This window comes from Fringilla coelebs (genome assembly GCF_963513975.1).
Source record: "Fringilla coelebs genome assembly, chromosome: 5".
Taxonomy (NCBI): domain Eukaryota; kingdom Metazoa; phylum Chordata; class Aves; order Passeriformes; family Fringillidae; genus Fringilla; species Fringilla coelebs.
The window spans coordinates 50,655,810-50,681,776 of record NC_140033.1 but is presented as its reverse complement, the minus strand read 5'-3'; the positions used below and the strand labels follow the sequence as shown (position 1 = coordinate 50,681,776).

General features: G+C 49.3%; 2 protein-coding genes across 4 annotated transcripts; one reads left to right on the top strand and one right to left on the bottom strand.

Moving 5' to 3' along the window:
• Window positions 1-1,406: 1,406 nt before the first annotated feature.
• Window positions 1,407-8,594, top strand: KCTD17 (potassium channel tetramerization domain containing 17; the record flags this gene model as incomplete). Of its 3 annotated transcripts, XM_084206834.1 has the most annotated exons (8): window positions 1,407-1,613; window positions 2,225-2,333; window positions 4,067-4,158; window positions 5,083-5,178; window positions 5,557-5,682; window positions 6,400-6,478; window positions 6,723-6,939; window positions 7,910-8,594. In XM_084206834.1, 8 exons carry the CDS (start codon window positions 1,407-1,409, stop codon window positions 7,929-7,931), a joined length of 948 nt encoding a protein of 315 aa, XP_084062960.1. The 3 variants fall into 3 exon arrangements, with proteins under 3 accessions (XP_084062960.1, XP_084062959.1, XP_084062961.1); XM_084206833.1 differs by lacking the exon at window positions 7,910-8,594 and having other exon boundaries at window positions 6,723-6,979; XM_084206835.1 differs by lacking the exon at window positions 7,910-8,594 and having other exon boundaries at window positions 6,400-6,544; window positions 6,723-6,786.
• A 1,397-nt stretch (window positions 8,595-9,991) lies between these two features.
• On the bottom strand, window positions 9,992-25,304 carry TMPRSS6 (transmembrane serine protease 6; the record flags this gene model as incomplete). The annotated part of the gene is made up of 17 exons (XM_084206832.1): window positions 9,992-10,150; window positions 10,857-10,993; window positions 11,676-11,947; window positions 12,350-12,518; window positions 13,248-13,364; window positions 13,650-13,763; window positions 15,706-15,804; window positions 16,719-16,864; window positions 17,938-18,047; window positions 18,530-18,642; window positions 18,851-18,987; window positions 19,318-19,522; window positions 20,347-20,388; window positions 23,151-23,335; window positions 24,568-24,635; window positions 24,800-24,942; window positions 25,133-25,304. 17 exons carry the CDS (start codon window positions 25,302-25,304, stop codon window positions 9,992-9,994), a joined length of 2,388 nt encoding a protein of 795 aa, XP_084062958.1.
• Window positions 25,305-25,967: the final 663 nt, after the last annotated feature.

Genomic DNA, 25,967 nt, shown 5'->3' with positions numbered 1-25,967 from the left:
AAAAAGAATGTAAGAGTAAAACATAATGTTTATCTTTACCCAGCCTCTTCACTCAATAATCCCCCATGTCCAAAGGTACTGAGATCTAAATGCAAGAAAAAGAAAGTGTGTGCCTCTGCAGTGCTGCATTGCCCTGTCAAGGAAGAGCCAGGAAGTTGCTTAGGTGGAGGAAGGTTTGGAGCCACAATGGGGTGAAACACCAGCCTTTCCTTTCCATTCTTAATGTGCTTGAGCTGCTGGCAAGCACAGCTGTGCTTAGGTGGGAGTGGGAAAAGCAGAGCTCTTGGAGAGAGCTTGTTCAGATTGTTTCTGTGCCAAGGAGTGTGTTTGAACAGAGTCCCCTGGGGCATGAACTGCTGAGCACCAGGCTCCGCCTGGCAGGAGCGAGTGGCAGAGGCAGGGCTAGATTCCATAACACGGGATTGGCACATCAGCCTCGGCGGGTGATACATGCCTGGGGCAGAGGTAAAACCCCACACAGAGCTGAGTTAGAGTCTGAGCTCTCTCTTGCCCAGACACAAACAGGGATGGCAGGAGCCCAGGGGAAGGACGTGGGGGGGTTGCGCTGGTAGAGCAGCGCAGGGGGGGTTTGCTGAATCAGCAACTCTTCTGAGCTGGAAGAAAAATTTTTCCTGCCCTCTGCCAGCACTTCATGCAGATCCAAAATATAGTTCCCAGAACTGTCCCTACATATATTAGCAAGAAGGCAACTGTCTGCATATTTTTCTGCAAGAAAGTATGGCAACTGAGGCAGCACTGAGTGGTGAGCCTGGGGTAATGGACGTCCTGAAGGGAATGCTGTGAAGTACAGCCCTGAGGGGCTCAATCTGCCGACTGCCAGGAAGGAGGTTGTGCTTCCTGCCTCCGAGGAAGCTTGCAGACAAGACCAAGGACTGGAAGCAGGCAGAGTACCGGCCGCAGGGCTGGCGTCATGTGTGCTGTGCCCTTTGTTACAGCATCCTCATTGCAGGAACAGCAAGCTGGGAAAACTACAGTTCCCATCACCCTTTTGTGCATGTCCCTGCGAAACTACAGTTCCCAGAACCTTTTAACGAGCCAGAGAGGATGTCTGTGGAAATAAATGCCGACGATTTTTGCATAACACCCTGCGCCTCCGGAGGGCTGACCGGCCCATAGTCTGTGAAAACGGGAACAGGGGAAAAGCCAAGGGAGTGTCAGCGCTGTGTAGCTGTGGCTTTGCCCACCCCAACAGCCGCAGTGATATTCTCCAGCGCCGAGCAACCTTCCTCCTCTCAGGACTCCCTTGGTAGTCACAGGGAAGATCCTGGTTCCCGGGAAGCACGGCTGCTGCGAAGGGAGAGGCCGATAAACTACAGATCCCGGCATTCTCCGACAGGCAGCACCTGCGGCAGTCCCTGCACGCCGTGGGGGAGGTGGGGGTGAGGATGAGGATGGAGGGCAGGGAGGAGATGCAGGGCGCCGTGGGGCTACGCTGCACCTGGGACATTCCGCCACCCGCTGGCACCCAGGCCAAGTGGGTGAGGCTCAATGTGGGGGGCACCGTCTTCCTCACCACCAGACAGACTCTGTGTCGGGAGCAGAAATCCTTCCTGTGTCGCTTGTGCCAGGGCGAGGAGCTGCAGTCGGACCGGGTAAGGCAGCTGGGTTGCCTCCCGCACCGTGGCCCACCGAGGATGGGGAGGGCTGGAGGGGTGCAGGGATAGAGCCAGACCCCGGCAGCTGCAGGAGCAACTGAGTGAGAAATGCCTGCTCTTTGTCCCCCCCCTCCCGGGAAGGATTTCCCCATGCCAGATTCCACCTTGTCACCTGCCCATCCGAGCTGGGGAAAAGAGAGGCCATCTCCCCTCTGCTTCTGCTGGCCTTCCTCTTTGTCACCCCACATCCTGGGTCTCCTTCCCAGCTGTGTCTGCCTGACTCAGCCTTGTTCCTCTAAGGCGGTCTTTGCTCTCTTGCACCAGGCCGGAATTCACAGTTATACAAAGAGACTGAGGCCTATTTATTTGGCTTTTTCAGCTGGATTAATTCATGCTGAGGTGGGCATGCTGAGCAGATCAATACAGGAGTTAAAATTCAAGCTGGACTGACTTGGCTAGGGAACCTCAGGGACCTGTGGTTTCCAAAGAATCTTAGAAATAGTGGACATTTTTGCTTAGGTTTGTATTTTCTTGTATTCTAGGGTATTTTACAGTTGGTTACAGTTTTCCTTGGGTTTTTTCTCCTTGTGATCTATATCTGTTGCTAGGATGAAACTGGTGCATACCTAATAGATCGGGACCCCACTTACTTTGGACCGATTCTGAATTTCCTCCGTCATGGGAAGCTGGTCCTGGATAAAGATATGGCTGAAGAGGGTGAGTTGTGGAACTCAGAAAAATCCCACTTACCATATTCAGGAAAAATAGGACTTGTGGTCAACCTTCTTGTCCCTTGTTTTTGTTTTGGATGTTGATGTGGGGGAATTTCAGAGAGCTATCCCTGCAAAGCATGACGATGTCTCCTTTACTAAAGGGGTTTGGAGTGAGTGAGGAAGGAAGGCATCCTTGCAGGTGTTGTGGCATCACAACTGTCCAGCAGAGATGTCACCAAGAAAGAAGTAGGCAAGATCTCAGAGCCTTAATAAGCCACTTTTTACTGGTTCCTGATCTACTTTTAACCAGGCTCTATGACTGAGTTTTCTATTAATGTCTGTTTCTAATTAGGAATGAAAGCCCAGTAGACCAAACAAAACCAAGTTCGTCTCTTCTACTGACTGCAATAAAGACCATCATTAATCAGTGATATGCACTGTATGCTGCTTGTGCTCTCATGGTTGTGTACTGCAGAAATTCCAGTGGAGCAAGTCAGACAAGCCAATCCCTCATCTGAGGGTGACAGTGGGTCTAATAGGATGACTTGGTGACATCACAGTGTTACCAGTCAGCAGTCCACAGTGCCTTGTTATTTTTTGGATGCTAGGGTGTAATAAGGAGCCAATTCCAAATACAGATTGTGCTCTCCAGCCCTTGCCAAGCACAGTTTCTGCATGGTCATTTGTCTTCTTGCCTTTCTTTCACATTTTTACCTAAAGCAAGGAAACTTTTCTTCAGAATAGTCTTTCCAGTTATAATTCCAAAAATATACCCAACTAATGGTACAGGATTGTAATAAGCACAATTTTGAGGTGTTTCCTACTTTACATTTTTTGTAATCCTCTGTTCAGAGAGAGTTCATCTGCAGGTTTTAATATCAAATCTGAAACTTAAACAGGAGCCGAGTTCATTTGCATTGCCTTTTTTTATCCTCCTGCAAACATTTAGGCTGGCATAAGACTAACCCATTAGACAATTCACTGCTGAATGAGAGACACAGAAGAGGCCTGAGTGTGTCAGGTAGTGAAGGATCAATCTCCCCATCTATATTTTCTTTATACTGTTCTGGGAACATATGAGTGTCGGCTTCTAGCCACTTTTCCCTCACTGATTCTCTGGGAACCACCTCCCTTTTCCTGAAGGCCTGTTAGCAAACAGGTGAGTCTCAAGAGAGGTGATGGATGCAAACACCATAGAGAAAAAAACAAAAACATTTATGTTTACCTGTTTTAATTTGAAGCACAGGGAAGAAAGCCAAAGATCATATAAAGTCATAAGGGGGCTGCAACTCCAAGTGGCCTAGGAGGTAAGTTAGGCTTTTCTAGGTTCTTTTGGTGACTTGTCAGAACTGCAAGTTTTGGTTTTCTGCCTTATTAAGAGAGTCTGAGCAAGGTCAAACAAATGGTCATTGAGAGAGACTGGAGCCTACAGCTGTTCTCCTTGGCCAGGTATCTGGGAAAGGTATTGGCAGTCCTCAGCAAAGGCCTTCACTGGCAGTGCCTGTTTCTGTAGTAGCAGGCAGCATGAGGAAGTTGGGGTGAGCATTAGAAACAAGATGCAGAGAGCCAAGTTTCAATCCTCTGCAGTAAGGGTTTCAAGCCTGTTAAAAAGTAAGGCAGTAATATAATTTCTCCCTCTGGACCTTGTGAAGCTCAGAATTGATCTCTTGCAAGTCGAAAAATAAAGATGGGCTGCTAATTTTCTGTCTTTGTGGTCCTTCTGTCTGTCTTTCTCAGGGATCCTTGAAGAAGCTGAGTTCTATAACATTGGTCCTTTGATCCGAATAATCAAGGATCGAATGGAGGAGAAGGACTATACAGTAACACAGGTATGGCAAGATAGAGTGGGGTGGTGAAAGCAGGGGTGTAAAAAAGGAGAGAGATGAGTCAAGAGTGAGAGAAAACTTTAGAGAAGCAGCAAGGAATGGAAGGAAGCAACTAATTAGAGATTATGTGCTAATCCCAATGCAGCAAAATCTTGCAGGGGAAAAGCTACCACCAATTTAGTTACAATAAACAAGTTGCAGTCTTGCTTTGCATCCCAGAAGTAATGCTGGATGTAGCCCCTGAAACTAAGAGGGCTTCTCTAGCTTTTGGAAGAAGGCAACTAGCTGGTTGCTGTGTGATATAGAGGAATGTTTGTGAGGAGGGCAAAGGTGTCATGGAGAGGAGGACTGGTGTGGGGAGTCCTGGGAGTGTAATCACAATGAAGAGCATGGAAATACCTGTAGAGAAACCTGGAGGAAATAGGTGAAGAGACGGCTGTGAAAGAGTTAAATGCAGACAAGGAATCAATCCTGTGGCACAGACACACACTGTCTTGGCCAGCAACCTTTGAAAATCTTTCTTAGAGGGAGGGTTGTCTGCTTTCTCACTTTTCATCTTGTCTGCCTCAGATTGTAAGTCTCCAGCAGCACAGACACTTGGTGCTGCAAAGCCCCATCAGCATTTGTTGCATTTGAAAAAATGATTTTGTACTTACAAATGCATATTCCCCATCAAAAGAGGGCAGTATCTTCTGGCGACGATGCAGGCAGCACTCAGCTCAGTCCCTACTCTTCAGCAGAGATACTGTTCTTGCCCCCAATGACAGCACAGGAGAAAGCTGGACTGTGGTTTCCACTCCCCTTTCACCTGGGACATGGGGAAGAGGACAGGTCTGTCAAGGAGGGGTATTACCACTTCATTCTGCAGGAGGGGAACAGCTTTTAGCATGTGACAGTTGTCAGTGTGCTCTGCAATTTTGCTCTCAGGTGCCTCCTAAGCATGTCTACCGTGTGCTGCAGTGCCAGGAAGAGGAGCTCACTCAGATGGTTTCCACTATGTCAGATGGATGGCGCTTTGAGCAGGTATGGGTAAGGCAGAGCAGGGGGAGGAGTTGTCTTCTGGGGAAAAGATCATGGATACCATACAGTTGCCAGGCAAGGCTCCTTCCCTCTCTGAGAATACTGGGTAAATCATTGATTGACTCATCATGCTCAATCAATGACTCTCTCTTGCCCCTTTCTAGAGGTTTAGAGGATACTGTGTGAGGCCAGGCTGTTTTGCATCCTGGCTGACTTCTCTCCTGCTTCTCTGTGTTGTCTCCTCAGCTTACTTATGAGGCCTTTCCAACAGGATTCTGCACTGGACTCAGTGCTGCATGGTGGGCTTTCTGCCTTGCTCCCCAGGTGGAGTGGGTGTTTCCAGAAATATGTGCTTGTGATTCTGGCTCTCATCTTTTCTAGCTTGTGAACATTGGTTCATCCTATAATTATGGGAATGAGGATCAGACAGAATTCCTGTGCGTGGTCTCCAAGGAGTTGTGCAATTCCCCCAATGGCCTGAGCTCTGAGCCCAGCCACAAGGCCAAGGTGAGATTAACTTTGCTATGACCCTGCTCCCATTGCCTATGAGATCCTTTGCTCTTTGCTTCTTCTCTCTTTTCTCTCTCCCTTGCAACATTGGGGCACCCCAGTGGTGAAATACAGGGGCCTGTCCTGGTGTTCAGCACTGTGGCATTACACCCGTTGCCCAAAAGGAGGAGTGTGTGTGTTGGAGGGGTGGTGCATGGCTGTGTGTGGCAAATGGCTTTAGCAAGTCACCCTGGCACCTCTCATGCTACTCTAACATCCCCCTCATGCCTCCTCATGCCCATTCTGTGTGTATCACTGCCTATAGGGTATTATTTCCCTGAAGGTTTTGCAGCATTCTCTTTCCTTTTTGAGTCTCAGCCTGAGGGGCAGATATCTCCTGCTCCCCTTTAGAGGGAAGGACAGAAACATGTGGCAGTGCCTGACAATCTGTAGACACCCAGGATGCAGGAAGGAACACTAGCAACTGATGGCAGTTGTTGGACGGTGGGGTCACAGCACTTGTAAGTGGGTTAGATACCCTGATGTGATACTCCAGAGGAAAGCAACCCTCTCTGTTCCCTGACCTAGAATTGTCTTGGCCATGGGCAAAGGTCCCTTTTTGTTCCAGTGTTATGACAATTGCTTTGTTCCGTTGTGTGTCAGAAAGAACTGCCATGGCTCATCTTGCAAGCATTTCCACTCTTTCTTCCTTTTGTCCCACATGCTGGGCCACAGAACACAGAGGAGGACCTGGAGGAGGAAGAGCAGGAGGTGGAGGAGGAGGCAGAGGCAGAAGCAGAAGCAGAGGAGAAAGGTGCAGCAAATCCCTGAGGAAAATGATAAAAATAACCCCCCAGGCATAGACTCGTCCACCTTTCTGGTGAGAGCTCACAGCTAGCAGCAGGGAAGGACTAGAACAGGTGTGGGGTGTGGGGGCTGTCCTCTCCAGGAGTTGGAGTCTCGCTGGAGATAAAGCTGATAGGGGAGAGCTGTTACCATGGCTGCTGCTTTGTATTTTAAACTGTTTTGTTTATCTACGGTTCTATTTTTATTTGCAGACCGTCCATCTATTCGGGATTGTGCTAAACTCTCTTCCTGCGGACCCTCCCTCCTGCTCCCTTCCGTGTCCATCCCAGCACTGCCATCTACCTCCCACATTGCCCCACTCGCCAGCCTCCAGCATCCTTCCCTCTGCTCTCCTTGTCCCTCAGGGCTCAGAGTGGTCTCTGCCCAGGGCCCTGTCTCTCTCTGCTCCTCACTTTTCCTCCTCTGCAGGTATGTTACCTGTCTGCACTCCCAGCTCCTGCCAGCCTGAGCTCTGCATGAGTGACTCACTTCCCTCTTGTGGGTATGGCCCTGGTTTGTAGAGCTTGGGGAGGGGAAGGAGGGAGGTGTGAGGTTGACTCATCCCTAAGGTGGCTTTACATATTCTGATCCTATGCCTGCCTTTACCTGCCAAGCAGATCCTATGGCTGTGGACCAGAGGCTCTGGCAGCAGAAAGGAGAGTGCAGCTGGGAGAGGGGTGGAAATGAATGCAAAGCAGGCCGGGGTGGTTCGGGGAAGGGGTGGAATTTTGCCACGTGTCTGCGTGACATGCATGCCAGATCGCTTCTCCAGACTGCATCCGCAGCTCCTTTGCCTGCCAGCCCGGGCAGTTTGCAGAAGGCAGCCTGTTATTTTTCCTTCCCTGGGCTTTTCCCCCACAGGTTCTGCCAGGGTGAGAGTGCAGTGGGAAAGGTGGCAAAGGCAGAGCAGAAGCAGCTGGTCCCTGCTGCAGATGCTCTCACAGCTGTGTGCAAAATGAGCCTCTCTGCTCTGCCTCCTGCATAGGAAGGCTGGCTGGGCGACGTGTGGGGCTGGGAATGGAAAGTGTTAGAAGGAGGATTCCTCTCCGTACTGCAGAACTGTGAGGCTCTTGTTAAACTGGAGATGCTCAGTGTCAATCTCCACTGGTCCTGATGGAGGGCACTTGTTAGCTGGCTGACATTTCTCTCTCCCTCTGTTTGAAAGCCTCCTTGTCTGTGGCTGTGGGACCTGACTTATATTATCTTAAGACTCAGTCTATGTTAATCACATGGACTTTTTCTTCCTTCTGTTCTGTTTTCCCACCCTCATTTATTTTCTTTTTCTTCTGTTTGTGTTTCCTCTGTCTTTTCCCTTTTTCTGTTTCTCACTCTCCCCTCCATGCTCAGTTGCTTTTTTTCCTACCATTGATTATGTTTCTCTTTCTCTCTCCTTCTCTAGCTGTTACAAGCCAGAGATCTGAGGATGTGATGTGAACACTCCACTCCAGCCTTTTCATTTCTTGTTTATATCTTTATTTTTGTACTGCAGTGTATGGCAGCCCTTTCTCCCACAGTGACGCCCCAGCCCCCTTCACTCTTCACATGCAGCCATTTTTTTTTTTACAAACTCACCTCGGAGGCCTGAGCTTCCAACCCTGGAGGAGGGCAGATGTTGCATGGAGCCCCTGAACTGCTGTAGGAGCGGGAGCCCACAGCCCCCTCCTATGCCTGGCAGTCTGGCTTTCCTTAATGTCACAGTGGCCCCTGGTGGGGACATCAGCGATCAGCCACTGCAGCCTGCGGTCCCTTCCTGAGCACCCTGGCTGCAAATGCCGACCGAGGTGGTGGCAGCTGTGGAAGGACCTGCCCTTGCCCTTTCACTGTTGCAGGCAACTGGTGTGGGCTTGTGGCCGGGGGACAAATGCAGAGCCACCGTCCTTTTCTGGGCCACCTGTATCGCTCGGAGGTGTCCCTGTGCTGGGTATCACGTTCCTTGGTGCCTCCCTCCCTGTCCCCCAAAGCAGCTCTGTGCCAGCAGTGTAAGGAGACTGGTGTGCTGCCTGGGTACCATGAACATGCTGGTACCTGATGTTGTGTCAGCCAGCACCAAGCAGATCCCAGTTTTGGGGAGCAGGGTGTTTGCTTCACTGCTGTGTCGGAAGACTCCTGAATAAAATTCACAGTCTGTTCCTCCTTGCTGCCTCTCATTTTAAGTGGCAAGAATTCATTCCTGCTCTAAGGGGGTGGGAGTTGGAGAAAAGGAGTTTGGATTCATCACCTGGAGCCACCAGAAGCAGCTTGTGCTGTGCCTGTCTTCTGGGGGCTGGAGGTGTTTCCCACTGTGTCTGTGCTGCTGCATCCTCAGTGCAGGCAGCTGGGCTACAGAGCAGGTTTGCTTATCTGCAGCCCTAAATCATGTCAGTAAGTGAGGACCACCTGTCTAGTGAACTTATTGATCCCAGGAACATCTGATGGGGAGAGGTGGACAGGGGAGTGGAACCTTTTGCCAGTTGCCAGTGCCAGGACTGGAGTTTGGTCAGAAACATCCAAACCTCAAGATAATTTTTAGCAGAGTGAGGCAAGCCAGAGCCAAAAAAATCCTCAAATTAATTTTATTTATAATTCCAGAGAGTGGCCAATTATGTACACACACACACATACACACACATATATCTTTAGTTAGAAAACCAAACCTGCAGCAGTTGCAGTTTAAGCCCTGTGCCCAGAAGCCTTCTCCTTCATCTCTTGCATTACCTGAGATAGGAGATGGCAGAGGTCGAGATACCCTGATGTTAAAGGTATTTAGAAGGGCTGAGGGAAGGGGATGGGAGGCTGCTCCAGCATTTTTACTGGGGGAAGTGCAGCAGTGGAGGCTGGGTGCTGCTCCAGCAGGGAGGCAGGACACGTGCTCGGGGGTGCGATGCTGGGCTCATGCCTGGGAGTCAGTGAGACGTGAAGAGTTGGCTGGCTGAGCTGAACAGCACACTGAACAGCACACGCCAGCTAAGAAAAGAAGCAATTAGGGAGATGGAAGAGGAGGAGTGATGGGAGGGGAAGGGGGATGAAGGATAAGCAGCAGGAAGGAAGAGGGAGGCAGATTGATTTCACAGTTACTGGAATCTCTAACTACATCAGTCACATTTTCTTTCAGCAAATGTTCCAGCATAAGACTGTGGCTGAATCACATGGTTCATGGAAAGTTCAACTCCCCTTATTCCTCTTCTCAGAAACCATCAGCTTGGGCCTATTGCTGTGTGTCATGTCATTGCCCCCAACTCCCCCACCTGCCTCCCTTCTCCCTGCTTTTGGATGGATGGCCTAAAAACCCCTTGGGATGCTCCCTGGGAAACACTAATGGGGAAGAGGGTCTGCCTGCTTTTCTCCACAAACCCTGCAGCAGCCTTTTTTTTCCTAGTTCAGAAGAGCATCCCAGTCTGACAAAATCCCACACTCTCTTTCTTTGGAAGGCAAGTGAGCAAGATCAGGAATGAGTGCCATGTGAGTGTAGGTGTGATGGGGAGAAGACAGAGATGCACTTTTCTCAGCTCATGGTTTGGTTCATCCAGCCCAGCACTTGAGTGATCCTGGTGTACACTCCATAGTGATTTGCACGTGCACATCCCATTCCCCAGCTGACCAAACCAGCAAGAAACCATCTGCCACTGGGTTCTCTGCAGGCCAGTGGACCTCCAGAATCACCCTAGAAAAAAGAAAAGCAAAATCAAGTCGTGATGATCCACCAGATTCTGCTGCTGCCTGATTAGGTTTTCTTTGAGCCCCTCTGTATACAGATCCCTGTATCCCCTCAACTCATGCCTGGGACATCTGCAACATTCCTTGTACTTTAGGCAGATGTCAAAAACAGTCTCCGGTGCAAACATCTGACTCAGTTATTACTTCATCATGCAAATTCCTCCCCCTCAGCCAGGTCCCAAAAAGCTGATTGCTCTACTGATTCCTCCTGGTCCACATGGCATTTCCAAATATGTGGCAGGCAAGGATGATTGTTGGAATTTGACTGGATTCCATAAGGGGTGGCAGAGAAGAATTCCTTGAGATTAATAGTAATGAAGGAGCACACAGATCATTGTGTTTGACAGGTGCTAAAGAGGCTGAGGGTGTAAGAGAGTGATGTAGTCACCTGACTTGAAAGTGGGAGGTAGAGTGGAGAATGGACTGAAATGGGAAAAGGGTAATTTAACTGTATTTGGATCCTGTCTAAGGCAAGGATGCTGGGAAGAAGTGGTCATGAGAGCTGTTGTTGGCTGCTTAGATCAGAGGAAGTGTTGGGAAGGTGACCTTATATGGTCTTTCCCCCCTCATTTCAGGCTGTGCATTGCATTTGTGAGACTTGGGACACATCCCACCTCTGGTAGTCAACCCTGATCCCACAACTCCTCTGTCACCTGGCAAGCATCCTTCTTGCCCTGGTGGTATCCAGCACACAGCATCCTGGGAGTAATCATGTAGTGATAAGCCTCACTGCAGATGTTCTGCTGGATGAGCTGCACATCCACCTTCTGCAGAACATTGCTGATATGCCCTGAAAAGTAGAGCACCAAAATTAGCGCAGGTGAGCTACGGTGGAACTTCCCCTAGCCCATGCCTACCTCACTGCATGCTGAAACCTGCCATTGGAATTTCTGTTCTGCTCTCCACTGGCATCACAGCCTCTGGCTTTCAGCAGAGCACTTTTTCTGCATGGAAGGCATAAAATTCCCCTTCATTCCTTTCCCTACAGGCATATGTTGTGGGCACTTCTGCTTTTGGGACAAGGACTATTCTGCTTTGGGGAAACCCCTGGGTTGTCAGAGTCTTGGGTTTGTTTCTCACTGAAATGGATGTTAAGCTCTTCTGTCTAAGAGTACAAACCAGGAGTGTCCAGTTCTGTATAGTCTCCTGAGTGTTTCCAGTTAGGAAGCAGCTGGAACAAGTCTGTAAGTGGGTTAAGGCACTAAGCTGACCTGAAGGGCTATTCTAGTCTTTGAATGAGGAAACAGATGCTGTCCCCATACAGATTACCAGACTGCCATGCCTGCCTCTCCACATGAGGTTTCAGGGCGTTCAACAGGTAACTTTGGTCAACCCATTACCCAAAATCAGAAGGAGTGAAGGAGGCACAATGTTTTGGGATGAACAGAAGCCTGTTCTGCTTATGACACATCTGAACCTATGTTTCTGCCTCAGCGCTGCTGCAGTAGGCCACCAAGAGACTTTGACCCTACCTCCTTCCTTGAGGGCTCCCCAGCCAGTGATCCAGCAAAGAAGGCCAGGCTCAAAGATGTGAGACGGAGCAGGCAAGCAGATGGGCTGGATTAAGGGTGAGATAATCACAGGATGATCCAGCTGGAGCAGGGCCACATCATAATCATGGCTGTCCTCCTCATAATAAGGGTGGAGAAAGAGATGGATAACCTTGAAGGACACTTCTGTATGGCCGGTGGCATTTTGCAAGTATTTACCCAAGTAAACGGTCCAGATGGAGGGGGAGGCCAGCCTGTAGGATGCAGCAGAGGAGCATGGGACCCAAAGGGCACACTTTGCAGGTAATGCTCTCCCCATCCTATCACATGCTGACATGTCCATTGTTGTGACAGCGTGGGGACAACACAGAGCCAAAACAAAGGTGGAGCTGCACAGCATCTTCTGCTATCATTGCCCCCTGGAAGCTGCTCTGCAAATCCCAGCATTGCCCCTTTTTCCCCTGCACACACCACCAGATAATACTGCATATATCCATACCCCTTTCTTCAGTTCCAAGCCATGGAGAAGCATGGCTGAGGTGCCAGAGGAGTGCAGGTGCCCCATGACATTTTCATCAGTCAGAAGAGCCTCCCATCAGGCATGACATGGAAAGCAATGCAAATCCTTCCATCCAGCACCTCCCCTCTCCGTTTACCTCTCATCCTGGAAGCAGTGCGCGGCTGAGACCACCCAGCGGTCAGCAATGAGTGTTCCCCCGCAAATGTGCCGGCCCCGAACTTGCAGGCTGGCCTGCCACGGCCATTCCCCTTCCACAGAATTCATACCACCCACAATCCTGCTGAGAGGGGCTTGCATCCCACAATCTGAGGAGGAGACACAGCAGGTACTTCAAGGAAGGAAGGGAACATGAAATACTGTGCCTGCCCTTCCTTTCCTACTTAGTTGACTGAAGAGTTTGACTTCTAATCGCTCGTCTTACCCAGCCAGGACATGCACATGCTCTGTGTAGTGCCCAGGACAGGTCTAGTGAGCACTCCCTCCCAGCACTCCCCAGCTGCAGCCTGGGGATGCCTTTGGGGCAGCATGCTGACTGTGCTAACTGCTGTGCTGTCAGGAAACCCTCCTGGTCATTCCCCTTCACTGCCTACTGGGGCTCCAGAAAAAACAAGCAGGGAAGCAAAACATTAACTCTCTCCCTGCCAGTGGCCATGCAGACATGGGTGATTTTCCTGGCTGTATCCTTGTACAATGTCATATAAGCCGACACAGCAGTCAAACAGGCAGCCTTTGGGTTGAACCTGTCCTATGAGACATGTCTGTCTGGTCTGATGCCTTTGCCTGAAGGAGGCAGGGAGCAGCTGTCCAAAGAGCAAGAGCTTGCTCACACTCAGCACAGAGTTGGCTCATTGCTGCTGTCCCTGCCACTGCAGGGTGGAGCAGGGGCGCTGGTTCTGTGGGACTGAGGTGGGGAGAAGCTGGTGGAACAAGGGAGGGTGGCTGCTTCTTCTGGGTGGTGGGAGAAAATGGGGCAGCTTGCAGCTACGTGTCATCCTGAACCTGCCTGGCTGACGTGTGGCTGATCATTTCCTCACCACAGTGATTCTCATCAGACAGGTCCTTGCAGTCTGCAGTGGTGTCACACAGGGGGTTGGGTTTCTTCACACAGGTCCCATCTTCACAGCGGTAGGTGAAAGGACCGCAGGGGACCCCTGCCAAAAGGAAGGGAAGCCAAGACTGAGAGAGGGCAGCTGGTTGTAGATACAGCCTGAAGTCCTTGAAATGAGGAGAAAGTGCAGCAGAGAGCTTGGGGGAACTCCATAAACGATGACAGGGAATTTCCTGGTCAAACAAACAGCTCACAAATATTGTGAGGAGGCTGGGCGAGCTAACTCCCCGATGGTGCCCTTATGTTACATGCAGGAAATACTCTACAGACAGCCTTGGTTTGAACACAGGGGTGGGCATTTGTCATCCCAGCACTGTCCCCTCCCTACCTCCACTGCAGTGCTCCTCATCACTCCCGTTGACACAGTCCAGCTGCTGGTTGCAGACCCTGCTGAACTCGATGCAAGTGCTGTCCTCATGGCACTGGAACTTTGCAGGGCACACTGCACAGGAGGAAAGCATGTGGGAATCAGGCAGACAAGGTGTGAGGTCAGGATCGTGAGTCCTGCAGTCTCTGCAGCCTCTATCCCCACTTCATAAGTTGTGCTTAAGACCAGCTCCAGTATAGTGCAGCTGTGTAGCTTTTGCCTGATCTGCATTGTAGGCATGCCTGCACCCTGTCTTACACTTTGCTGTTGCTGGCTTAGCTTCTCTTGTCTTGGCCTCAGACCCACCTCAGCACTATGCACTTGTCTGGAGGTCCATGAACTCTTCAGTTACCACCATCAGTCCTGGTCTGCTTGCCTTGTTAGGGTTTTGTTGTACTGCATCCTGTCTGGTGAGGCCACTGTTCCTCCTGCCTTGCTGTCAACCCCAGCTCATGGGTCACTGTTTCATACAGACCAGCACTTCCCCTTGCAGCTGGGTCCCAAACAACAAAGGATTCTGCAATGTCTATGAGTTCTGGTGGACACTGGAGGATGGAGATGGATCTAAGCTGCCTGCCCACCACAGAGTTTGACTTCTGTTCACAGATTTCCATAGCAGGAACTTGTTCTGTTTGTGTGTTCCATTTTCTTACTGCAATGACTATAATTTTTTCATTAATAGCATAAAGCTTCTAGATGACTAAAGGCACATAAAGGTCTGAGGCAACCTGAACTTTGATTTTAGAGACAGGGATTGTTCCATACCAACATAGAGTGAATAATCAGAGATGCGTTAGTGGCAGGATTATAAGAAGGGAAGGAAATAATAATGTTTCTATTTTCTTTTTCAAACATAAAGTAATATTGGAAAACACTGAGAGTGTGGGGTTTCTGTCAGTCTTGGTCTGTGCCAGCCTGTATAACTGAATGACATGATATCCCTGGGGCCAAGGAGATGCTGGGATTCAAGAAAAGATTAGATATTCATAAGATGCAAATGTATCCATGTCTACAGGAGGGAAGCATGCAAACCCTGATGTCAGACAGCTGGATGATGGGACAGAGCACATTGTCAGCAACACTGCAGACAATACAAAACCCAACTTCGGCGATCTTATGTGAGCTCTCACATTTCTAGCACAGAATTAAAGCTTCTTTAGGAAGATTTTTCCTTCCTTTGACTTTAGACTTTCCCTACAGCTCCCTCTGAATCTTTCAAAACTGGCCACTCTCTCCAGTGGTTCAGGGCTCTTTATCGGTGAAAAAACATCTGTGGGATACAACTAATGAAAAGTTAGTGGTGGCAGCAATATGATGAGCCCCCCATCACACCAGAGGTGAGAGAATAGATGAATTAGGTGCCATGTCTAAGCCTGAATTGCTGTTCCTATGAGAATGGGGCTCTGCAGGAGTTCTGAGATGCTAAGAGTGGAACCTGAATCAGCACTAACTGCTTTTGGCATGAAGAACTGATTGAGGCTGATCAAGGACTTCGATGCTCCCAAAATGGGGCAAAATATATGAGTGAGGATCTGTACAGATGAAGTGTCACAAATGGCCTGGGGGGAAGGAGGAGAAAGAAGGGCAGCAGGTGGGCTTGGGGAGGTGAGAGCAGGGAGGGGATGCTGAGGGGTGTGACAGCAGAGGGGGCTGTAGGCCAGGGCTGGGCTTGGCTGTAGACCCTGGGTGGGATGAAGGCAGGACAAGGTGGGGGACAGCTTGGCTGGGGGTTTCTTTCAGACTGCCTGGAACTCTTGGTGCTCTTGCTCCTAGGGGACTCTCCCAGGAAGACTGTACTGTGACAGGAGCCAGAAGCATCACTACTCTTTCCAGAACAGGCTAAAGCCATACACCAGTGGGATGAGACTCGTAAGGGCACAGAGGTTTAAGCTCCTAAAGTTGAGGTACAAGGCTGTGCCTTGGCCACCCAAATCTCTCCATCTCTCCCTGACTTCGGAGGAGCAAGGGGCTGTGTCTTGCTGAGACCAGGGGCCAGCAGGGAGAAGAAATCACTCACCACAGTTTCTCTCATCCAGCCCATTGGGGCAATCTTTGATCCCGTCACAGGCTGGGACACACAAACCATTCACCAAACACAGAAACTCTCCAGGACAGGCTGTGGAACCAAAAGAGAGTAATTAGTCCCCAATGACTGGAAACCTCCTGGGAGCAGAGCACCATGGCTTGAAACGGTGGAACTGCACACCCTCCTGACCACAGGAGTGCTGCAGTGTACTGCATGCCCCAAAATCTGCCATGTCATCTGCTCTTAACAGGGACACATGGACCCAGGACAAGCACCAGGGGAAAGAGGGCTTTCACTGTTTTGCAGGGTGCCAATGGGCAATATCCAGGACAACCATCTGTCTGGCATGCCATTCATCAGGATCACGGCTGTTTCATGTCTCCTGAATGCCACAGGAAAGCCGAAACAGGCTCTTTGGAGCTGCTATCAAAACTTACGTGGGACCTTGAAGGGGTTGCTGTTAGACATGTTGACAGGTGCACGTGTTCAGGGACTGGTGTGCATTACTGGCACCCTTTAGGAGGGAGATGGTGAAACCTTGGAAAGACAGACTGTGGGTGGCATTTGCATATGTGTGTGTTTGTGTGCAGTTTTATTTATCTCTTGTTTGCACGGATTCCAAGGTGAGCAGGAAACAGCTCTCTCTAAGAGATCTTGTAATCAAAACAAATGTTGCTTCAAGCAGAGGTGCTTTCTCATTAAATTCCCAAGGCCAATCTGTGATGTTGACACAAGAGTAAGGTCTTAGGCCATTTTGTGACCTTGGATTTTGTTGCATGGATGCTCGGCCACAGGAGGCAGGGCCACATGGGCAGAAACAACTTTGCACATAATTGCCTCTTCTTTTGGGGGGATCACTGGTGCATCACTCCTTTGTGAGCACCTTCCTGAAGGGTGGATGGCACCTAGGGCTCCTGGGCTGTGCCTTATGTTTCTCCCAGCACAAGCCAAGTGCAGAGGGGCTGCTGGGCCCCCCAAAGGAGCAGGGAAGAACCTAAGCTTACGGTCAGATTGCTTGTAGAGGCTGTAAGCTGCCTGTACGCCAGGGCCGGTTAAGGAGATCTGCGAGGTGAAGGTGATGGTGATGTCAGCAGAAGATGTGACCGGGATCCGCTCAGCGTAGGCTTGCAGGGTCCGCAGGCCACACAACCTGAGGGGCAAACACAGGCGAGGTGGGATGGACAGGGAGGCAGGAGACAAAGCAGGGCAAGGGGGCTCGGTGGGGCTGGGGTGGGAAGGGGGTCACGCAGACTGGGTGTTGTGGGCAAACCAGGAACTACAAAATGCCTTCAGTATGCATGAAATACAGAGCCCAGAGGGACCCTCCTGTCTTTGGACATTTCCTGCTTTCTGGAAAGCACTGAGATCAGGCCATGCAAAGCAGTTCAGTTCTTATAGTGTAAGAAGATTCTCCTTTGTCATCTTCCAAGAAGCCACGCTGTAGAAACTGTGGCACTGACAGTTTAAGAGAGGAAGGTAGGGAGGGAAAAAGTGGAAATCTTAAGCCAAGGTAACATAACTTTTGGATCAGATCCTTCCTAGGAAGGCAAATTACCCCTACAGGAACTATGGAGAAGGCACTAATGAGGTGGGTTGGGGGAGGTTTTGGAGGGAAACAAGCAGTTTTGCAATGAGTGGGAGGAAAACCAAAAGCTATAGGTCCACCTCTCTCAGAGCCTGCTTTGAGGGGATGGGAGCACAACAGGTCTCCATCCTTTGCACCTGGGCAGTGGTAAGCAGTAGCCCCAGCTACATATGGATGCTATTTGTGGGAAGTCCTGCAGGGGAAATGGCTGCAGTCAAAGCAGGAAGATATGGAGCTAAGGGGAAGATCTGTACGGAGGTGGCTGCAAGGCAATGGCACACAGATAATATTGCAGAGGTGGTGACAGGCAGATTTGCAAACACAGGAGACGTGGGAGGACGCCAAGGTTACACACACAGGAGAAAACTAAGAAGCCTGATGCGAACAGCAAGACAGAGAAAGCAGGTTGGTAGCTCGAAGCAAATCTGTGAGAAATGTGTTCACTGGGGAGAGAGTGAACAAGATTAGCAGAAAAGCAGGAGGCACCAGCACAAAGAGGGGTCACTGAGCGCAGCTCGGTGTTTGGCCCTTCTTCCTCACACACGGTGGCTGAAGTGAGCAGGGAACCTGCAGAGGTTTAATCCCAGTTTTATCCCAGGTGGGAAGTGAAAGACAGAAACCAGGATCCCACCACACACCTTCTGTTCTGAATGATCCACTGGCCTTGGGTACAGGGCAGATCATGCTTCTGTCTGCTGAGTGCGTAGGCGTCAAACCAGAGGGTGACCCCATAGTCAAGGGATGGGACCTGCAGACAAGGGGGTGCAGAGCAGAGGAAGGAGGGCAGATGGCTCCTAGGAGTGTTACAGCACACTCTGTAAGTCAGAAATGAGCAGAGCAAATGTGAAGGCCAGATGTCTCTGACCACATTGCAGTCAGAAAGAAGCACCCTCTAAACTGGAGCCGTGCCACAGCCCAGGGTGGCTCTGCTGCTGGTATCAAAGCCTGGCAATTCTTATCAATTCCTATCAATCTGGTTCTGTTTTGAAGAACCCCTCTGGAGATCAGATTTCAGATTCCTCCTCAGCTACAGCATCTCTGTGCTGGTATGCAATATTAGACTTCTTCCCCTTCAGAAACACACCTTATGTGGAGGCTGGGCAGGCTGTCACCCTCTTCTTGTTTCTCATGATGATCTGACTGAGAGCCCTGGCTGTACCCCCACAATGTGCAGAGCACTGCCCTGGTTTTGGGGACTGGGTGGAGGCTCTTGTGGGAGCTGGCTCTTACCGTCATGTGCCAGGTGCACTGCGTGTTGGGCGAGTAGTAGCTGGGGTAGTGTGGGGTGCCAATCTTCCCCTGCAGCTCCAGGCTCTCCCGCAGAGTTATGTTCACTTCACAAGCTGTAAATACAGACATTCAAAGCCCTGCTCTCTGTCAGCTCAGCCTCAGCCCAGGGAGGCCATGTAACCTGCCTTATACTGACTACCCCTGCAACCCAGAATGAATTCTGCCCCTAACAGGGATGCAGGACCTCTAGGAGCTGTGACACTGTAGGAGAAAGCCAATCTTCTCCTGTAACTACAGCCACTCTCCTCCAGCCTTCCTCACCTTTGAGGGGCACCGCCCGTGCTGAGAGGATGAAGGGGTCATAGTAGCTGTACATGGCTTTCTTCCACACAATGGACATGACAGGGCCAGATGAAAGGACTTCGATGATGGGCTCCTGCCGGCTGCAGCCGTAGATCCTCCGGGGAAAGAGATCAAAGGATGGGAGTGAAGCAAGCAACAAACAAATGGAAGAGAAGAAGGAGAAAGAGAGGCAATGGATATCTGTGTGATCCACACACAGCAGTTTTAAGGCACTAACTGAACCAAACAAAGGGCCAAGAGCAACAGCTCCTGCAGCATGGTTTTAAGACATATCCCACATCAGTGACTTCAGCTGATCAGCAAAAGACAGGTTGTACATCAAGGAGAACCTCCTTTGATGTCGTCTGACACCTTCCCCTGCTGTGGTGTGTCGTGCCATCCTGCCTGCCCTCCCCAGCGTGCTCTCCCTGCTCAGAGCTACCTACGAGGTGATGAGGTGCTTCTCCAGGGGCCCGGCGGCGTCGTACATCGCCAGGCGGTCCCTGCAGTCAGGCAGGGTCCACTCCAGGCGTAGCTTGATCATGTGGCCCTTGAGGCCATGGAGGTGCCAAAGACAGCTGGAGGCCAGGTAGTCAGGGCCCTCCAGCCTCAGGACATCATCCTCCTGGACATAGCTGTACCTGTAGCAACCTGAAATAGACGTGGTTGTAAGAGAAATTAAGAAATGGGATTGTCACTTGGTATATCAGTGTGAGCCCTTTTTTGGGGTAAGGCTGACTCATCCCAGTGATCTCGGTTTACATTTACGTATGTTGTGGTGGCACCGATCCTTTTGTACCATTGCCCCAGTTTCTCTAAGAACTGTCCCCTCTTCCTCAGGCTTTAAATGTCAGCACAGCACAGTTATCTTCCATTGGCTTTATTTACTTTTTCACCTCTTTCTCCTCTCAGTCCCATATTCTTCCTGGCTTTAGATCTCCCTCATCTGAATTCCAGGTTTCAGAAGACTTTCACACCAGGATTTTTGAGTAAATATCAGCTTAAAGGTGAGTTTCTAACAGCATATCTAATGCAAGCTGCCAGACAGAGAACTTACAAGACTGCCTGAAATTACTAAAAGCATCTTCAAACATTGCCAAGACAACAGACTACTAAATGAGGCACATCCAGTGCAGAGCCACACAGGAAACCCCCACCCCAGCAGCAGCATTGCATGGGGCCTGGAATCAGTACTGTGGTACCAGCACACCCAGCTAATTCACAGTTCTCATTAGGACCAGGACAAGTCTGAGGTGGCTGCATTGCCCCTGGCAGCTGGCATCTCTGCCCAGAGCCATCCAGTGCATAGCAGTCATGTAGTTGGGATCTGGCCAAGCAGCAGCACTGGTGCTCCCTTGCTGCTACTCTGCCCTTCCCAGGATTTACAAGTCCAGGAGGCCAACAAGCTTTCTGTCCCCAGTGAAAATCCCTCCCATAAAGTCATGAACTCAAAAGGAAAGGAGAAGGTAGCCTACCCAGAGTGGATTGCAGCACTACTATGTCTTTCACACTGGATTCTGTTAGAAAAAAAATATATAAAGGAAGATAAACAAAAATATAAACTGGATAAAAAAAGACAATCTGATCACCTAGCATGGTAGGTGAGGACTCCCTTCCTTCCTTCTGTAACTAGCTCACTTACAGCTTCAGCATGGGGCATGCTCCAGATACCTCTCTGTCTGCTCTCAGGGGCCTGTTTCAGTCATGCCTTCCCCAGCCCATCTCTCTGGGAAGTTTTTCTGCCCCTGACCCAAATCCAACAGCCCTTATTCTTGCTTTCCAGCCCACCAGGGACTTCTCTGCCTTTTTCCTTGCCCATTTTGGTGTGCTGTTCCAGGACCTCTTCCCTTTCCCAGGAGGGCTGGACATTGCTTCAGGCAGTCATTCCTCTCCTCTGCCAGCCACATCACAGGGCACAACCCCACTTCCCAGAGCCTTCACCATCTGCTGTCCCACTTGAAAGAATGCCCAGTCAAAAATATGGGAGTGACTGAGGGTGGAGAAGGAGCTCTCTTTTGATGACCACCGTGCAATGAGCTACTCAACATCCTCGTAGAGCCCACCTTTGGAGAGGGGAGTTACACAGAAAGTGACCATCAGGGGCTACAAATCTCTGCAAAACAGCCACAGGGTGGATAACCCTTTAAGGGAGATGGGCTTTTCTCCAGCCTTCCAGCTGAACTGGAATCAGCCAGAGATCAGGTGCTACTGGGAATAATTGCCAAAATAAAAGGCACTGTGAGGCCAGCTGGGTGTGAGGATTGTTGTTGGGGGTTTGCCTAGGTCAGGCCTTTGGGCATTTGTAGCTTCCAAGCAAATCTGTGGGGAGAGATGAGTGGTTTTGTCATAGCAAAAACAGTTGTTTGTTGTGGAAAACAGGATCCTGCAGGCATAAGGCAGGCTCCTAGGCAGGCTCATGTGCTGTAGGAAATAGTCTGTGCAGAGCTGGTAGTAAGTACTCCTTTATCTGAAGGTAACAAAACCGAGTTCCTGTGAAGAACAGCAGGTCCTGAATGATTTTTGGGGAAGGGGGAAGGTAGTGTACTGGAAGGTGGCCACTTAGTGTGGCTGTTAGTAAAAATAAAGCACTGGAGATGTTGGAGAGGTTCCTGTAGTCAATGGTTTGCAGTAAAAATAAAGCAGTGGAGATGTTGGAGAGGTTCCTGTAGTCATCAATGGTTTGCAGCTCTGTGTCTCAAGGCAGAGTTCAGAGCTGAGCAGGCCTGCAAGAGTCTGCCAGAAAGCAATGGAGTGCTAATGACTGCTATTAGCTGGCTGCTTCTTCACTCTGACTGTACAGGGCAAATGAAACCAGAGGTGAAGTCACTGGCTGGAGGTCACCCTGGCTCAACAGTATAAGAATTGTCTCAGTTATCAGACTGTGCTTCTGACTGAAGGGGGAAAGGACTAGGGAAAGCAGAAGGAGCTGGATAAACTACAACTGGTGTGTTAAGTCCAAAATAGAAAGAAGTGTGGTCTGCTGAAATGAATAAAACAGTGAAACAGATGCAAAGCAAATAAGAAGGAACTGGGAACAGCTAAAATTATGGCACCATCATTCTTATTTGTTTATGAGTTGCATTATGAAGTGAGCAAATAAAAGGAAAATGCTAGATGAGCTGACTTGGAAGGATTTAGCATATTTCCTTGTGAAATCTTTGTAAAGAAAATTCATTTAAATTGGCTGAGCATAGGATCTGGTATGCTGGAAACAAATCATAAGTAGAAGTAAGGAGCTAATGGTAACTGTGGGAGGAGATGTCTTGATGAGATGCTAATGCATCTTCTGACTAAGACCTTAAAATGATGGTCTGGATGAGGGACTGAAAATCATTTAGAGGAAATCGAATTTTCTTCACAGGCACCAAAAAATGACCCACAAAACAATTGGGATGTGGGGGTAAAAGTTAAACAAAGTATGGGTAGGATATAATAAAAGAAGCTTCATCTTAGAATAATCTAAGATCACATGCCTGGGGGGAAAAAACAAACAACTTGGAGATTTAACATCTCATGGGAAGAAGAAACTTGGAAATAGGAGTCCCAAGAGGAGGAGAAGAAACACAGTGTATTTTAAAACCTGTGAGATTTGGTACTCTGTAAGAGGGATCAGACAAGGCTGACAAGTTAAGCCTCATTACAACGATCAAATATAAATTCCATTGGACTTGTATGCATTGACTACATAAACATCCCTAGCCCCTTACCTAACAACAGCTCTGGAGCAGTTTTGCATGGGTGGCTTTTTAAACAGGCTGTGACCTTCACTGTGGGCAACAATAAATAATCCTTAAAATCATTTGTCAGGAACTGAAGTGACAATGATGCTTTGTCTCAGAGGAAGACTTAGTGGTGACTCAGATATGTTGCTTTTGTTGTCTCTATCAAACAGTCTGGAATAATCTCCCAAAGGAAAGTAGCAAACCTAAGTGCTTGGTATTTTCAAGCTGAGCTGATCAAAGTCATGACCTGTCTAAGACCTTGCTCTACAGAAGCCAAAGCTGAAAAAAGAATCACCTATCTGATCATGGTCAGGTGTATCTCCAATAATTTCAATCCTTCAAAGGAAGGATTTTTTTTTCTTTTTTTAAAATCAAACTTCAGTTCTTCTCTATCAGGAAAAAATGCATTAAATTGTATCTCCTGATCTTTACTATTTCTCTCATCCTCTTCAGGTTTCCTCTGTCTCCTTCAATAGACTCCTGGCCTTTTCTCCTAACCTTCTGCATCATGGAGCATTTTTGACTGCTCAGGCCACAGCTGAGCAGCTAGTACTTACCCAGGAGAACCAGAGAGTCTGGGTTGACCCTGTACTCTGTCTGGTAGGACAGGCTGCCTGAGCTGTTGAAGCTGGTGGAGAGCTCTTGGTGGAGCACTGTGTTTACCCTCTCAGCAGTTGCCTCCTTCTGCTGACTCTCAGGGATTTGGAGGGTGAACCAGAAGAAGAAGGTCAGAGCTCCCTCCCTAACAGAGAAATAGCGTGTAAAATATTCTTGCTCATCATCTTCAGAATTATTGGAGAGACAAGCCCTGGAGAATTACCCTCCCCACTATTTTTCCATAAATCAGACATATCTGTGTAGGTTTTCCAACTCTGCTGCTGTGACCCAGAGGAACCTCTCTGAGTGGGGCAGGAGAGCTGCAATATCCTTGGTGTGAGTCAGTGCTTTGTGGGAAAAAGCCGTTCCATGCCATCTGGCCTTACTGATGACCATATGAGCTCAAATTATTATGATAATTAATCAAGACCAGTCTAATGAGTAGTCTCATTTCAGGTAGAAATGACCTTTGGGTACTACTGACCAGGGGTTGAAAAGAGAAGCTCAAGACTTCACTGTCTCATCTCCCAGTGGTGACAAATGGATGATTTATGACCAGGTACCTTACCTCAACCCATTAATGCTGGGAAGGCTAAAGCTGCAGGAGACTGTGCCTGGGAAAGTTCTGTTCAACCAGCTGGCAGAGAAAATTGGCTGGGGGAGGGCAAGGAGATGTTGAAACACATCTTTGTCCAGTAAAAGGCTAGAGGAAGATGGGCAAGTAAAACTTTTCTTTCCCTAGATGAAAACGGTATTACATCAAAGTTGGAATGTTCCTTAGGTAAAGGACAAATTTAGGGGTGTGGTTTTCCATAGGAAAAAAATCAGAAGAAAATGACCATCAGTCTGGAAACCATTTCTGCTATCCTGTTCTACTGTTATGACCTGCAAAGCTGTAGTCCCACATCTGTCCCATTCCACTGTTATCCTGTTCCCAGGTGGTCTGGGCTTCTTGGCGGGAATAAATTTTCCGTGCTGCATTCTGGCCTCTCCCTTCTGGTGCCTAGAGTCAGGCCATAAAATAGCTTTCTTGAATTAGAAAAATTAATTTCCAGCTGCTTGGTTTCTACTGACAATGCCAAGACAATTTTTTTTTAATCTCTTCCCAATTATTTTTTTTTACTCTCTTGAACTTTTGCCTTTCTGAAAAATTTCTCAGTTTTGGCTTTTCATCATGACCTGGGATAAAGAGGAGCATCAAAATATCCCCAGCTCTATTGTGCTGGAACCATTCTGAATCTGGACTGTCCAGCCTAGCTTGGAGGTGATGGCAGGGACTGCAGAAGTTTGTCATGGGCAGATTTCAGTGAAACCAGAGTACAATTTACTGGAAGCTTTCAGAAAGGAACAAGCAAATATGCTGCGGGTGCTACTCACCCAAAGGCATACACCGTGCTGGAGTTGTAGTACTGACCCAGCTCTGTGGCACGAATCAGCTCCTTCAGCTGCAACGAGAACGTTGTCCCATAACTACAGGGCAGTGTTACAGCGGCTGATCCCACCTTCCATCCCCCTTGATGCACAGCCTGCCCAAGCCTGCCCTGAGCCCTTCCTCATTCTACTCAGGGAGCAGCCTCAGGGCTGGCTGTGTGGATGGAAGCGCCCTCACCATGTTCTGGAGCTTAGCTGACTCCACCCAGAAGGCTCTGGACTCCACCTGCCCCAGGTCCGGGGAGTACCGGCGGTTGAGGACCTGGAGGCTGCCACAGTAGAACTGCAGGATGGACGGCTCCAGGTGCCATGGCCTGTAGTCTGCAGAGAGAAGACACTACTAAGAGAAGACACTAAGGGTTACCTTAGTGACACACAGGAAAGAGGGGGCTACCTCTGTGTGTGACTGTCTAAAGGCCACCCAGAGTCACTAATGTGCTCTGGGCTGGGCATTGCTTTGACTATCCCCCCTCCACCTCCTGCTGGGGCGAAAAAGCGCATGAATCTTTACCTAGGAAATACCAGGTTGCTGCAGCAGCTCCAGCCAGCACTAGAAAGGCTATCCCAAGGGGCACATAGCGGAGGCAGCGACGTGAGTTAGTTTCTGATTTGTCATTTGAGAGGGAGCTGGAGTCTTCCTCCTGTTCCTCGGCCTCCATCAGGCGCGTCTGGTGACACAGCATGCCAGGGTCAGGCTGGTTTTTCTGTTTCCCCCTCCACCCTCTCTGAAGGTGTTACGCCAAATCTGTCCTCCTCTCCCAAGATGTACGGCCCCAAGGGATCACTGTGCAAATATCAAAGACTTTGCTCAGAGCAAATGTGAATGAAACTGCTAAATCAGTGGGAGACAGGCTTCCAGGACACTGTCTTGTCTACATCTCCTGGTAATCCATTGGTATTCAAAGACATTCCCTGGGTTTTGCTTCTGTCAAAAGTGCAAATTAGTACAATAATGAGTTTCTCTGAATACAAAAGTGTTGTCCTCCCAGGCTGGGAGTTGTTTTAAAACTGGTTTTTTTTGGATCTAGAAATCAACGCGGAAGAATATCGGTGACCTGAAATGTGAGCAAAACCTGCACAAAGCCGCCAGTGCCTGGGAACCTGAAGTTACACTTTGCCTGCTGTGCCATTTTTATCTTGATCCCTAAAAGTAAGCAAACGTTGCCATTCCCACCAGGCTGTGTGTTCCCAGGCAAAGTCAATGCTGGCACTGGCTCAATAGCTGAGCTAATGAGAAGAGAGCACCTGAATAATGTTCAGCCCTTCACCACCACCTGCTTGTGCCAGGGGACACCTTCTGTCTTCCTTTGCCCCTCATCTCCCCCAAATTGCTTCTTTTGCTTCTT